Below are 13,788 nucleotides of genomic sequence, written 5' to 3'. Positions count from 1 at the left end.
GCTTGTGGATATGTGTAATCTTGTCTGCTATATCCAATATGGAATTCATTTTTGTTTATCTCGTATGGTTCTAATATTATGCAAGCTTCCTTTACTTAACTATCTGAAGAAAATTATCAAAAAGAAATAAATTCCTCAGATTTTGCTGAACAAAGTATCTATGGCTTCTGAATGATTAAAATAATCACCGCCCAAGCACTCCGTACAGGTGATTAACCAACGAAGCTGAAACGTCCAGCTCTGGTGTTTACCACTGGGTTAATCCCGAAGGTTCATTAAACGACCGCTTGGTAGGCTGGCGGATCCTCGGTGCTAAGTTGCTGCTTGCGCTCGGCTGCAGGAGCCTGTTCTTGTGCCCAGGCTGCAGCATATGTATGACGCATGGCCTACTCATTTCGGAGTCTGAGAGAAACTGCTGCGCGTGTGCTCGGCTGCGACAGAGAGCAATGATGTCACTACTGGCGCAGCTAGTGCAACACCACCTAGATAGCACAAGGCCTTTTCACTCCGATCCGTGACATCATGTTACCTGGCCCGGCTACCATAGAATGTAATGGGTAGGCTCCAGAGTAGGCAATAGTGGTTTTGATTTCACCGCTTTCATAACGCCAGCCTTGTCGATGGAAATTTTGGGCCAGGTAGCTTGACATCATGGATCGAAGTAAACAGGCCTTGTGCTACCTAGGTGGGGTTGGCTGACCGCGCCTCTCTATCTCTCTCTCTTTCCGCGCAAGCACATGGGATTGCGTTGGAGGAGTTATCAGCGTACAGGCGACCGACAGATGGATGGACAGATGAATCAGCTAGCCATATACAGCTTCGCTGTAAAAGGTCCAATGAGACTGATCTTACATCTGTCGCAGAACAAGAGCTGCATGAGTCTGAAGTTGACACTACGGGGAGAGTTTCTGGAAGCCACTCCAAAGTCTTGCAACTCTTGTTCTGGGGTTGGCAGAGCAGTAAGGCTAATGTTATTGTATTTTTAATGATACAAGCATCGTTGATACCATGTTTAGCAAAATCTAAATTTCTTTCATATCCAAAAATCTAAGTAAAGGAAAGCTTGCGTAAGATTAGAACCGAACGAGACGAACAAAAATGGACCTCGCATTTCGTATGAGCACTTAAAATTATGTATGTACTTTCGACAAGTTTTCAGCACCATAACTCAAAGAACAGGGATGCTCATTGATTGTACTAAAGGTTTGATTACTGGAAATTTTGTGCCAAAGCCCATTGGCCGGCCATGTCAGCGTGCTATCACGATGAGTCCTGAGACATTCTGGATGAGTCCTGGAGTCTTTTTGAGAAGGCTTTGTAAAACCTTTTGTGCCTCAAAGAGACGGTTGATTTATTCTCCGTACAAATTATTGCTAGAGCATGGACCCATGCCCATCCACATCTGGCCCCAACTTTTTTCACAACGTAGGCAGAACTGAGGAGGGATTTGATAGATGGATAGAAAAGTTTTAATGTCGCCAAGCAGCACAGGGGCTGAGGCATATCGCAGTGTGTGGCTCCTTATTAGCATTTACCACCTGTAGTTGTGTTTAATGTGCACACAAAGCATAGCACATTAATATTATTGCATTCTGCTGTCACTGTAATGCGGCTGCCACAGTTTGGAACTGAACCCGTGACCTTGTGACCTTCAAAGTACGTTGGCCACCTTAGGCGGGTGCCCAAAGTGCCCTGAAAAGACACTTTGCTAGCTCGTAGGTCTATTTGGTTCCATTCCAGCCAACATCACAGTGCACAACTATGGCCGTGCTGGCAATGCACTCTAAGCTTTAGCGGAGTGTATTTATGCATACATCATAGTTAATGGTGTGATAGCAGATGTCAGCTTAAAAAGTGAGCTCAAGCAATGTTGAATAGTTGCCCCTGACAGAAATGGAGCTTGTGTCATTATTAGGATCAATTCAGTGTTGCAATGGGAGGGAAGGCAAAGATGGACTTGTGAAAACTACAGGATATAGTTGACACTATTTTCAACTAGCCACGCACAGTGAGAGGTTGTGTAGTCGGTGGTGAGGAGGCCACATACGTATTTTCAGGTCCACGAGCATTCTTGCCAGTGACTTTTCGCTGCATGTGCATGCATTGCCCGTCTTAGATCCAGCAGTTCCTGGAGTTTGTAAAGACCATCTACCGGGAGCTGCCGAACCACCTGAACGCCATCTTTGAGCCGCGGCCGCCGCTGAAGTTCAAGGACCTGAGTGAGCTGAACCTGGACGCTGTGCTGCAGGAGACCTTCACCCTCACCAATGTGCAGCTGGAGAAGAAGGGGCCCGACGGAAGCTGTGCCTCGGTATGTGCAGCTTGTTTCGTTTGCATTCAGGTCTTATTTCTGATGAGTAGCCGAGGCACAGGGAGCGGGCGTATGGTGCGTTGGCTTTCCAAAGTGCAGTAACGGAAAGCTGTGAAGAAGATATCTGTGGCATAATTGCCACTGGTGTGACAATGATGGCCAACACTCCTAGAGTGAGGTTCCACTTATGCGCGTACCCAAATACCCAAGAAAATGGAGGTGGGACAACCTCTGCTGTGGCATAGTAGGTTAAACACTTAACGCATCATGTGGATGTTGTGGCTTAGGCTCTCACTGGTGGTAATTAGACTTTTTTGCACACTTTATTTCCTCTCTCTTCAGTAAGAGTATGAAGATAAACACAAATTTAGCCTCCTTCCCCGCAACTACATAATAAAGTTCGTACAACTACATATTAAAGTTTAATCCCCTTGTGTTTTCCTTGGTTTTTGTGTCAGTTGGCTTTGCATAGCTTAAATATTGCACCCCTCAGTTGTCCTTATTCGTTGCAACCACTGTTTCTTTTGTGACTTAGTGTGGGTGTTAGTAGTGTCACTAGTCATAACCATGCCTGTCATGGGAATATTAGCACTTATTCTGACAGTAGTATTGTCAGTATGGGCTATTTGTAATTAGGTGTAGCAAAATATTTAGCGTGGAAAATAAGCCTAGTTCTGCATTCCTATGAATCCATAATTTTCTGTATATACCACAGCAGTAAGTACAGAAGTGTCAAACTGTTCAGGGAGTAAAAAAAAAAGTCCGGTAATAGTAGATAGTACGCTAAATAGCAACCACTCTTGTACATTTTATGTGTTTACTTGAAAGAAGAAATGAGTGGGCCTGGAAATTGGTGTGTTCAGTGATGACTAAAAGGCGCTGTGTGGTTTAAACCATTAGTCACATTTTCTTTCTTTTTTCGCTTGGTTTATCACATAGAATAACGTCATAATGGAGTTTAATATAAGCATGCAGGCCCATTTCGTGGGGATACTGCGACAATGACTTGTAAAATGTGTCATGTTTATTTTTTGAGAGCTTAGTCTTCTCTGTATAAAATAAGTAATTAATTGATATCTGCCATGGCTATGTGACATCACTACCCTATTTGGTGTGAGTTATAGCAGCCTGCTGCAATGGCTCTAGGCAGCTATCTTTGTTGAGTACTTTATGTGATGTAGAAACACAAGCCATCGTAGTGTCATGCAATGTTGGTGGTGGGACTTGCAAACGTGTCTTAGCCCAGGCACTTATTCCTTGTTAATTGCCTATCAGATGCAGTGGAGTTTGCGGGTGACCAGCTACCAAATGGTGAGCTGGCCTGATTGCAGGCATGTTCTCAGGGGATGTGCCGAGATGCGTGTTCCACCTTTAAAGGGAAACACTTAATCAGACCCTGCTGGTAGATGGCGCTTTTGAAGCTCGCTGTTTCTTTGGCAGAAAGAGATGGGGGTATTAACGGAAAGAATAAGACATTGAACTTGTATCAAGCTGTTATAACAGCTTCAACACTCATTATCTTCCCATTTAGCCCTCTTTTGGGTTGCAAGAGCCCTAGAAGTTGATGAGGTCTAGCTTTCGTTTAATTCTCAAAGTTGTGTAGTATATTTCGCTGTCCTCTTTTTTTGTTGCTTTTATGAAATTAATGAGTGATCATTTGGCTTTGGCTGCATATTGCCACAATCAATGAGGTTGCGAGGAACCACTAGTGAGAGATTTTAACAGTGGCATCGATGCATGTCTCTTGCTGTTACATTGTTATTTTATGTAGAGCACCTCAGCTCACGGGCACAGCAACTTATTTGCTGTACATGATGTGTTATCTACTGATTTCGTGATTTTATTGTTTTCTTTTAGTGTTCATGAAAATATTACTCTGTTCTCATTCATAGAACAAATTTTATTGCTAAGCCAAGTGTTAAGCGACTGAATCTCGTACACTGTCACCTTGGGGCAACAGGCTTCGTAAGCTGTTCAGCAGGTGCCACAAAAATGGGCCAATGAATGCCATTGGTGGCAAAGGTCCAACATTGGGAAGGCTACCTTCTGCTGGTGTGCTTAAGCAACGCAGCATTTCTTTAACGTTGCTGTAGGTTTTGCAGACACTCGCAATAGGAAAGCGGACATCTTTATGTGTCTATTGAGTAACAATACTCTCTACATGTTATTTTTGCCTTTGTGTTTCAAAGCGCGTAATTCGTCATTGAAAGCTGGCATTGCAATGGTGCTATCGGGTAAAATGAGGCCCAGAGACACAGTTGACTTCCATTAAGTTGATCTTGCAGGGACTGACCAAATTTATTCAGTTATCCGGTAAGTCAAACTAAAAAATAAGCATAAAAAACAATGAAACATACGGCTGCTTTGATTGGCACTCTTGCCTGTTCCTAACACACCCATGCATCTAATGTGCACTCAGTTTTTATGGGTTCGAAGTAGAATATTAACATAAAAATGGCATCATAGCTCGTAGTGACAATAATGTAAGAATGACAGTAGAACTTCTAACAAAGTAGGAATGTAATTCATGCATTACATAGGAATGTATTTATGCAATTGTATTCAGCTTTACTCAGTAAATGGAACTCCTGATAAACGGAACCAATTTTCCTGGTCTCTTGAGGTTCTGTTTAAACAAAGTCTGCTGTGTTTTGTCTTCTCTATGTAGTCTATTGCACATTTGATTTTCTGCATTTATAGAACAACTCTGCGATGATCGAAGATGGGATGGTGGCCCACGGCTAGACTTCACTAGTTTTCCTATGATGCATGCATTTCTCAGGAACGCTGAGAACACCTGGTGTGACTTTGTTGCCAATAGCATGCCAAGTAACTTATGTTTTGAATGAGTGTTTGTAGTTGCAGACTAAAAGCACTGTATCATCATTGCCCATACTATGCGAGAACTTCCTTTTGTTGCCATCTTGTGACGACAGTGGTGAGGATGCTGTCCCTGACGGTAGGCTATTGCAAATGCAATTGTAGCTTTGTAAATGATTCCATCATGCAGGCAGTTTTCAAACCTGTGTCCTGGAAAAATAAAGAAAGAAAAGGCGCTTGTCAGAAATACATTAATATGCTAATCATTCATTGTGATCTGACATTTTTCGCTTCAATTTTCCAAAGGAAGGACGAAAATAGGTGTTTTCATCTGGATATAACATATCTCTGACGTATTCACTGTTTTCTAGTGCCGTCAAGGCAGACGCTACAGCCATTGGGGTCGCCACTAGGGTCATCATTTTGGCCTAACTTGTCAAATTTGAGTTATGTGGTGAAGACTAATTTCAGGATCAGAAAAACGATTTTTGGCCTTTAGAAATGTATGGGCACCGACTGGGACATGGTTGGGAGTTAATTAACCAAAACATCTAATCACCCGGAGTTGAAGCAATGAAGGCTTAGTGTGTAAATCAGAAGGTTTTGTGTATGCAGGACAATAGTAATAATGCCAGATTTTGTGCTGTATATATAGACGATAACATTCTACCCTTCGTAAGCTGAACACAAAAAAATGTCTGGTGGCGAGCACCTTGAGGCTGTTAATAAGAAGTAAACCGAGCACCCTTTAGATGAAATTGTGCACGCTGAAACAAAGTGATGGAGTCTGTATTGTCATCCATCAGCAGAAAAAAAAAGCAGGAATGCCAGAAAGCTTCATGTTTATTTGTCTTTATTGCCCTTATTCCTGTGTTTGCCACTGTGCATGCCTTTAAGAACTGCGTAGTTGCCATCCGTGACCGCGTCGATAGCAACAATGGTTCCGTCCGCAGCAGTTGTGGCAAGCAGTAGTTTCGTTTTGACTGAGAGTGTGTTGGCCGTGCGCCTTCAGAACTGTGTAGCCTGCATTCATGACTGCGGTGTCAAGAGTGACCATGGTTTCGTCCGCAGTGAATGTGGCAAACCGTAGTTTTGTTTTGGCTCTGTGCATGTTGGCATCATGCCTTCAGAATTTCATGGCCGCCATCCATCTGTGATTGCACTGACAGCGACCACAGTTTCATTTGCAGCAGTTGTGGCGAGCGATAGTTTCGTTTTAACTTAGTGCAATGTATAGGCAATACCGCAGCCTGCATGCACACTGGCATCAAATCCACAGCCTCCATCCTGATAGATGGACAATCTGTTGCTGGCCAGCTCACCGGCGAAAAAATAATTGGAATGTAAAGGTACATTTTGCTAGTTTCAGATTTTCCTTATTGCCAGAGGCTTGCTACGTTCTTGTGGCTAAAAAATCGAACGCACATTCAATTTCTACTTTGTTTGGGAGTGCTAATATAATTTCTATGTTAATTTTCTACTTTGAACGCACAAAAAGTGGGTGTGCATTCTATTCAAGGACATGTTAGAATCTGGCAAATGCTGCCAACTGAATCAGCGGTGTGGTTTGATGTTTTTTCTGACTCTTGTTTGATCTGTCCAGTTTTTCAGGGTCAAGTTCACGAAAGTGGACTGTGCCAGCATTTAATTTGTGTTCTTTAACCTTTTTTTTTGGTCACCCACAATTTTTTACATGCAGTGTAGCCTAAGTTTGTAATTTATTCATTACTTTGAGGATTGTCCATGCTTTCAACACTTTTCAATTATCCCCTTGCCGCGCAACAGGCCACATGCATGACGGACGCATTTCCAATCCTATTTTCACCTATGCCATTGGACGTCTTTGTAAACAGCACATTGCCAAATCAGATGTAATTAATTACTGGGATTTCATTCATCGTTCCTCATTTCAGCTCTCTCCACGCAGTTTTTTCATGCAGTAAGGATCGTACAAATCAGCAACCAGCCAAGATGGGTTAATTACTTAAACTGTGTGTGTGTTCTTCAAACAAAGAGTGGTAATCCGGGTCAGTCCTAGCAGCTCATAACTTCAGCCAAAGCTTAAGCTGCAGAGGCGGGAAGCCTGAATGTGTGATGCATATCAACATGAAAACATTTTGGTCGCAAGAGCACACAGAATTAAAATAATATGTTGTATAGGTGCTCTTGCATATTAGTTCTGGGCTCAATATAGCCACATTTAATCCCTTAATATATTAAGTCGCACCCCAGAACACTTAGTTTAGAGCCATAGTTTGTTTGCGGTTGAGGTGCTTAGTAAAACACTGCAAAAAGCACTGTGCAACTGTGCTGGTTTATGTCATTAAGGGAGAGCGAAAAGTCAATAGATTCAGAGAAGACTAAATTCACTACAAGTACAGGCAGGATACCTGCAGCGCTCTTTGTGTTTCCCACCAGACATGGCTGCAAGACATTGTAGGCGAGTGCACTTTAATGCAGTTCGCTTGTTCATGAAGAGCGAACATGGGCTGGCAGAATAAGTGGCTGCTCACTCACCTTCCTCACTCGCCAATATTTTTGCGGACTCACTTAGGCCGATCTGCACTCGCACGCGTTGCTACTTACATTCCTGCTCGCACCCTCTCATATTGACAAACCCTCACTTGTGCTCGTCGTCACTTTCATTCACACTTACCGGCTCTGACTTTCATTCGTACTCACGTACACTCACACGCTTCATCATATACTAACCCTGTCTCCCATGTCCGTGAAATGATTGTCGAGAGAATATGAGTAACTGTACTCGTGAGTGAGTATGCCAAACTATGATTGTAAATAATGCACAAAGCAAAAGCACCTTGCATAGCTACATAGCACTACTGGCTGGGGGGGGGGGGTGCATGGAAGAAAAAACTCTGGCTGTAAGCAGCAGCTGCATTTACTTTTACTAGCAATTTGTTGCCGATTTTTGTTAACTATCACATCTAGCAAAGTTGTAGTTGGCAACACAGATGGTGACTAACCTATTGAAAAATATGTTGGTCAGTCATAAAGGAATGTTTTGTAGTGTGAATACTCACTTGTATCAATGAAATATTTATTGATGAAGAAGGCAATGTCTGGTGTGAAACATTGTGGATTTGGTGTACTTTGAAATTTTGAACGTGAGGTCTTTGCCAACTACACACGGGTTTGGCGTACCTGGGAACTGGCTATCTTGTCACCACTTTCAGAAAAAAAAAGCGTCGGTTAGGGGATATGTAGATGTACACACATGAACATGAAAATGGTATCAAATGATACCTCTCCACGCTGAGAACATGTTGTAATAGTCAGCAACTAAGTATATGATGTAATAGTTCTGCGGAAACCTGCAAGGTGGAGAGAAGTAATTAATAAAGGTAAAATCGGACATCCACCTGTTCATAGCAAATGCTACAAAGGAAACCTGTACGGGTTACTCGAAAGAGAAGCCTCACACTTGAAAAATTCGTCCTGGTCCGGGACTCGAACCCAGGACCACCGCCTTTCCAGAGCAGCCATTCTACCATCTGAGCTAACCAGGTTAGCAGATGGCAGGGCGAAGTCAAATTTGTCAACAACTGCTAGCTGCCTGGTTAGCTCGGATGGTAGAGCGGCTGCCCTGGAAAAGCGGCAGTCCCGGGTTCGAGTCCCGGACCAAGACGAATTTTTCTTCAACAGTGAGGCGTTTCTTTCGAGGAACCCATATGGGTTTCCTTTGTAGCATTTGCTATGAATGGGTGGATGTCTGATTTTCTCTTTATTAATTAAGTATATGTTTAAAAAGAAATGTTAGCGATAAATACTCATAGAGCATGATACTTTACTAGTAGTGCTATATGTCAAGTACGCACTAATTTACACATGCGTGGGGTATCCTGGATATTTTTACATGCCCCATACTCTTGCTGTGCACATGAAGTTTGCATGCTTTTTGCAGAAAAGATCTTCTTTGTTGACTTCACACAAGTTTGCCATATCTGGGATGTCGTCTTGTACCCACTTCCAGTAAAAAAAGGAAAGCGTAAGCCAAGTGTCGACGCTAAAGTAGACAAGGCCAATGTAATTGTGTGGGAAATACAGCATGAATGAGGTACAAAATGAGTGAGTAATGAACATGAAAAAGACAGAATACAGAGATATAATTAACATTTAATAATTGAATCACTTGAACCACCATGTACATCAAACTTGTCTAATATAGAGTCAACACTTGGTTGACCCTTTCTTTTTTATATTCAAGGAGCGTAAAGATGACCTTAGGTTTAAGAGCTTAAAGTTAATAGAGATATGCTCTTGAAAATGAAGAGGTCTATGGCTTGTCTGATTTGCTTGTTAACTCTGTGTTGATAGTACAGTGAACTCTTGTTAAAACGAACTCGGTTAAGCCAAATTCTCGCATATAACGAACAACATGGGAATGTTTGTTTTGTTTTCCAAAGGCTCAATGCAAAAAAATCCGCTTAAGACAAACCAGCTCGGACATACTCCTTGGTTAAGATGAACATTCGGAGTGACTGCCAGCGATCCTGGAGGCTAGGATGCCTCAATGCACGTCGCCTGGGGGTGCGCGCATCGAGACACTTCGTGAATGTGGGTGACGCGCAAGCATATGGGTGCTATAGCGCACACGGCGCTATTGGCCCTCAGTGCACCTATACACCTATACTATCCGCATCGCAGATCGTGCTCAAGACAGGGCTTGCGTGGCCACGCCAACTCAGCAGCCGTCGGAGTAGAACGCCCACTTGTAAACATTTGCTTATTAACTAAATTAACAAACATGGTGTCAGCGCACACAGGCAAACATGAGCACATCACAATCAATTACCACAGACTCTCGCTGTCAAAACACTGGCGTGAAGAATCGCGGCAGCAGCAGCGAGCGAAGTGATCTTTGTGCTGTCTTTCGCATCAACGCAAACTGAGCGGCAAGAACACAGCACAGGCAAAGCTACAAGCCATCGGCCCACCTAGACTGCCCCAAAAGCGGATCTCACAAGATAAAGCCCACGGAACCATGTGCGGCCAAAGTACAATGCTTTCCTCCCTCAGTGCCATGCACACGACAGAAGATGGTGCGCATCCCCCCCTATTTCCTCCCTTCCTCATGCGAGATTGAGCCACCATCGTTCGCTCGTCGTCGCAGGCTTTTACTGGCATACACAGTGTATGGCACGCTAGGGCGATGTTATCACGAGACGAAGCTGGTACATTTGTATTGTAAACAAAACCTGTAGCAACTGCTAGAGTATTTGTCCATGATGCTTTGCCTTGTTTCTCCTTTTTCTATTACATTTTCTATTAATTCAGCTAAATAAATGCTTCTAAGGTCATTTATCGTTTTGAATTAAGATATTTGGATGCCAATTATTCTTCTGCTAAGACGAACAAATTTTCATGGTCCCTTCGAGTTCATCTTAAAGGGGGTCTACTGTATTGCAAATACAGAGAGTGACAGAGACAAGTGCAAGTGCTTTGGTTTGTCTGCACAGTCAATGCTATGTCGTGTCCAGGCATTGTGCCATTTTTCTTTTAGCATTATGCCACTGCACCAAATCCTCTTGCATCATCACTCAGATACTGCAATCAGTTTTAGTGGTACAGTGAATGCTTGATTGTTGTGTTCATAGAAGAAGAAACTAGGAATTGGCAAGAATCAGATGTATGCGTTCAGAGACAAAGCCGGCAATATCATTACTAATATGGATGAGATAGTTCAAGTGGCTGAGGAGTTCTATAGAGATTTATACAGTACCAGTGGCACGCACGACGATAATGGAAGAGAAAATAGTCTAAAGGAATTCGAAATCCCGAAGGTAACGCCGGAAGAAGTAAAGAAAGCCTTAGGAGATATGCAAAGGGGGAAGGCAGCTGGGGAGGATCAGGTAACAGCAGATTTGTTGAAGGATGGTGGACAGATTGTTCTAGAGAAACTGGCCACCCTGTATACGCAATGCCTCATGACCTCGAGCGCACCGGAATCTTGGAAGAACTCTAACATAATCCCACTCCATAAGAAAGGGGACGCCAAAGACTTGAAAAATTATAGACCGATCAGCTTACTGTCCGTTGCCTACAAAGTATTTACTAAGGTAATTGCAAATAGAATCAGGAACACCTTAGACTTCTGTCAACCAAAGGACCAGGCAGGATTCCGTAAAGGCTACTCAACAATAGACCATATTCACACTATCAATCAATTGATACGAGAAATGTGCAGAATATAAGCAACCGTTGTATATAGCTTTCATTGATTACGAGAAAGCGTTTGATTCAGTCGAAACCTCAGCAGTCGTGGAGGCATTACGGAATCAGGGTGTAGATGAGCCATATGTAAAAATACTGGAAGATATCTATAGCGGCTCCACAGCCACCGTAGTCCTCCATAAAGCAAGCAACAAAATCCCAATAAAGAAAGGCGTCAGGCAGGGAGATACGATATCTCCAATGCTATTCACAGCGTGTTTACAGGAGGTATTCAGAGACCTGGATTGAGAAGAATTGGGGATAAAAGTTAATGGAGAATACCTTAGTAACTTGCGATTCGCTGATGATATTGCCTTGCTTAGTAACTCAGGGGACCAATTGCAATGCATGCTCACTGACCTGGAGAGGCAAAGCAGAAGAGTGGGTCTAAAAATTAATATGCAGAAAACTAAAGTAATGCTTAACAGTCTCGGGAGAGAACAGCAATTTACAATAGGCAGCGAGGCACTGGAAGTCGTAAGGGAATACATCTACTTAGGGCAGGTAGTGACGGCGGATCCGGATCATGAGACGGAAATAATCAGAAGAATAAGAATGGGCTGGAGTGCGTTTGGCAGGCATTCCCAAATCATGAACAGCAGGTTGCCGTTATCCCTCAAGAGAAAAGTATATAATAGCTGTGTCTTACCAGTACTCACCTACGGGGCAGAAACCTGGAGGCTTACGAAAAGGGTTCTAATCAAATTGAGGGCGACACAACGAGCTATGGAAAGAAGAATGATAGGTGTAACGTTAAGGGATAAGAAAAGAGCAGATTGGGTGAGGGAACAAACGCGAGTTAATGACATCTTAGTTGAAATCAAGAAAAAGAAATGGGCATGGGCAGGACATGTAATGAGGAGGCAAGATAACCGATGGTCATTAAGCGTTACGGACTGGATCCCAAGGGAAGGGAAGCGTAGCAGGGGGCGGCAGAAAGTCAGGTGGGCGGATGAGATTAAGAAGTTTGCAGGGACGGCATGGCCACAATTAGTACATGACCGTGGTTGTTGGAGAAGTATGGGAGAGGCCTTTGCCCTGCAGTGGGCGTAACCAGGCTGATGATGATGATGATGATGATGATGATGATGAATGCTTGATACAACCAAGTCTTTAAAATAGGAACTTTGTCTTATGGTGCAGTCCACTTATATGGCGATACCACATATAGCTCTACAGTGGACTTCAAGGGACTGGGAAATTGGTTTTGTTTATCAGCAGTTCTATTTACTGAGAGACAAAGCTCAATACAATTCCATGAATACAAAACCAACCTACCATGAGGATGGTGTTCAGTTTAAGAGGCAGTTCCGTTTAAGCAATTTCTGTTTATTGAGATTCCACTGTATATCGGCTCTAACAATAAGCTAACTTAAGAGTGTCAAGTTATGCATTAGGGCTATGAGAAAAAAACCCATATATGATGCGTTATTCACAACATATTGGGTATAACGATCAAAATTTTGCCTTCTGGACGGCATATTTCATGCAGAATAATCACAAAATTTGCATACCTAAGTTTCCCTTAAATGAACGATGCCGAGATGGGGCGATACATTTGCCTACGCACATTCATATCTGCCGCCACAAACTGCCCAGCACGTTCTGCCCACATGCCACAAGATGGCTCTAGCTGCCTTGCGTCGCCCACGATTGAGCTACGCATTAGGAGAGGAAAAAAGAAAAGCATGAAGCGAAGCAGGACCGGTCCTTTGCCCTTTCTCAGCGAGCACGGAAGCAGCAGTGGACAGCCCAGTTGATAGAAGACGGCGCCGACAAAGCGCAATGTTGTATCGCTTGAGACGAAGCTGCAAATTTTGCAAAGCCAGAAGTGTGAGCTCACACCGGAGTGCCACGATCATGATGGCTGCAACTAAAAGCCATGCAGATCAATGGTAAAGGCGGGCTTTTTGCGCCTGGGTGAAACCCCTGGAATCAACACGGTGGAAGCCGCTGACATTACCAAGCTTTGGAATCATTTCGCTACTGACTATGAAGCAGGTGGTGCTTCGATGGAGAAGTTAATGACTGCAGATAGTGCTGCCTTGTTATGCGAAGAGATATCCGATGGGGTGATCATTGTCGTGACAGACGCTGGCATTGTGCGACGGGGACGACGAGATTGACAATGACCCCTCTTTGACACCGACCCCGATGTTCACGCAAAGTGAATTGTCGTCAATTGAGTCATTGATTGATTTCGTGGACGCTGAATTATTGCCGCTAGTGTTTGCGCAGCATCTGGACACCATAGTTGGGAACCTGAAACTCCCGCGAAAGCAAGGGTGTATTTCTGACCATTTCAACAGGCCTAACATGTGATATGCTGTTTAGAGGTACCGTATTTACTTGAATCTAATGTGGACTTTTTTTTTCGATAAAACGAATCCAAAAATTGCGTGCACGTTAGAATGAAGTGCAACCCT

The 13,788-nt window shown here is 43.4% G+C and overlaps 1 protein-coding gene across 9 annotated transcripts in view; it reads left to right on the top strand.

The window, feature by feature from the left end:
• Nucleotides 1-13,788, top strand: part of Nipped-A (Transcription-associated protein Nipped-A) — a 435,149-nt gene that overhangs the window by 50,741 nt on the left and 370,620 nt on the right. For 6 of the 9 annotated variants that reach the window (XM_075682659.1, XM_075682655.1, XM_075682663.1 and 3 more), the window contains exons 8-9: nt 2,117-2,311; nt 3,587-3,622. In XM_075682659.1, the coding sequence (XP_075538774.1) occupies nt 2,117-2,311; nt 3,587-3,622 (231 nt within the window). The remainder of the gene's footprint in view (nt 1-2,116; nt 2,312-3,586; nt 3,623-13,788) is intronic. The other 3 variants (XM_075682662.1, XM_075682661.1, XM_075682656.1) reach the window with 1 other exon arrangement.

Source organism: Dermacentor variabilis, chromosome 2 (assembly GCF_050947875.1).
Source record: "Dermacentor variabilis isolate Ectoservices chromosome 2, ASM5094787v1, whole genome shotgun sequence".
Lineage (NCBI taxonomy): Eukaryota > Metazoa > Arthropoda > Arachnida > Ixodida > Ixodidae > Dermacentor > Dermacentor variabilis.
Note: the sequence above shows the minus strand (reverse complement) of the source record. Positions and strands in the feature narration are given on the sequence as shown.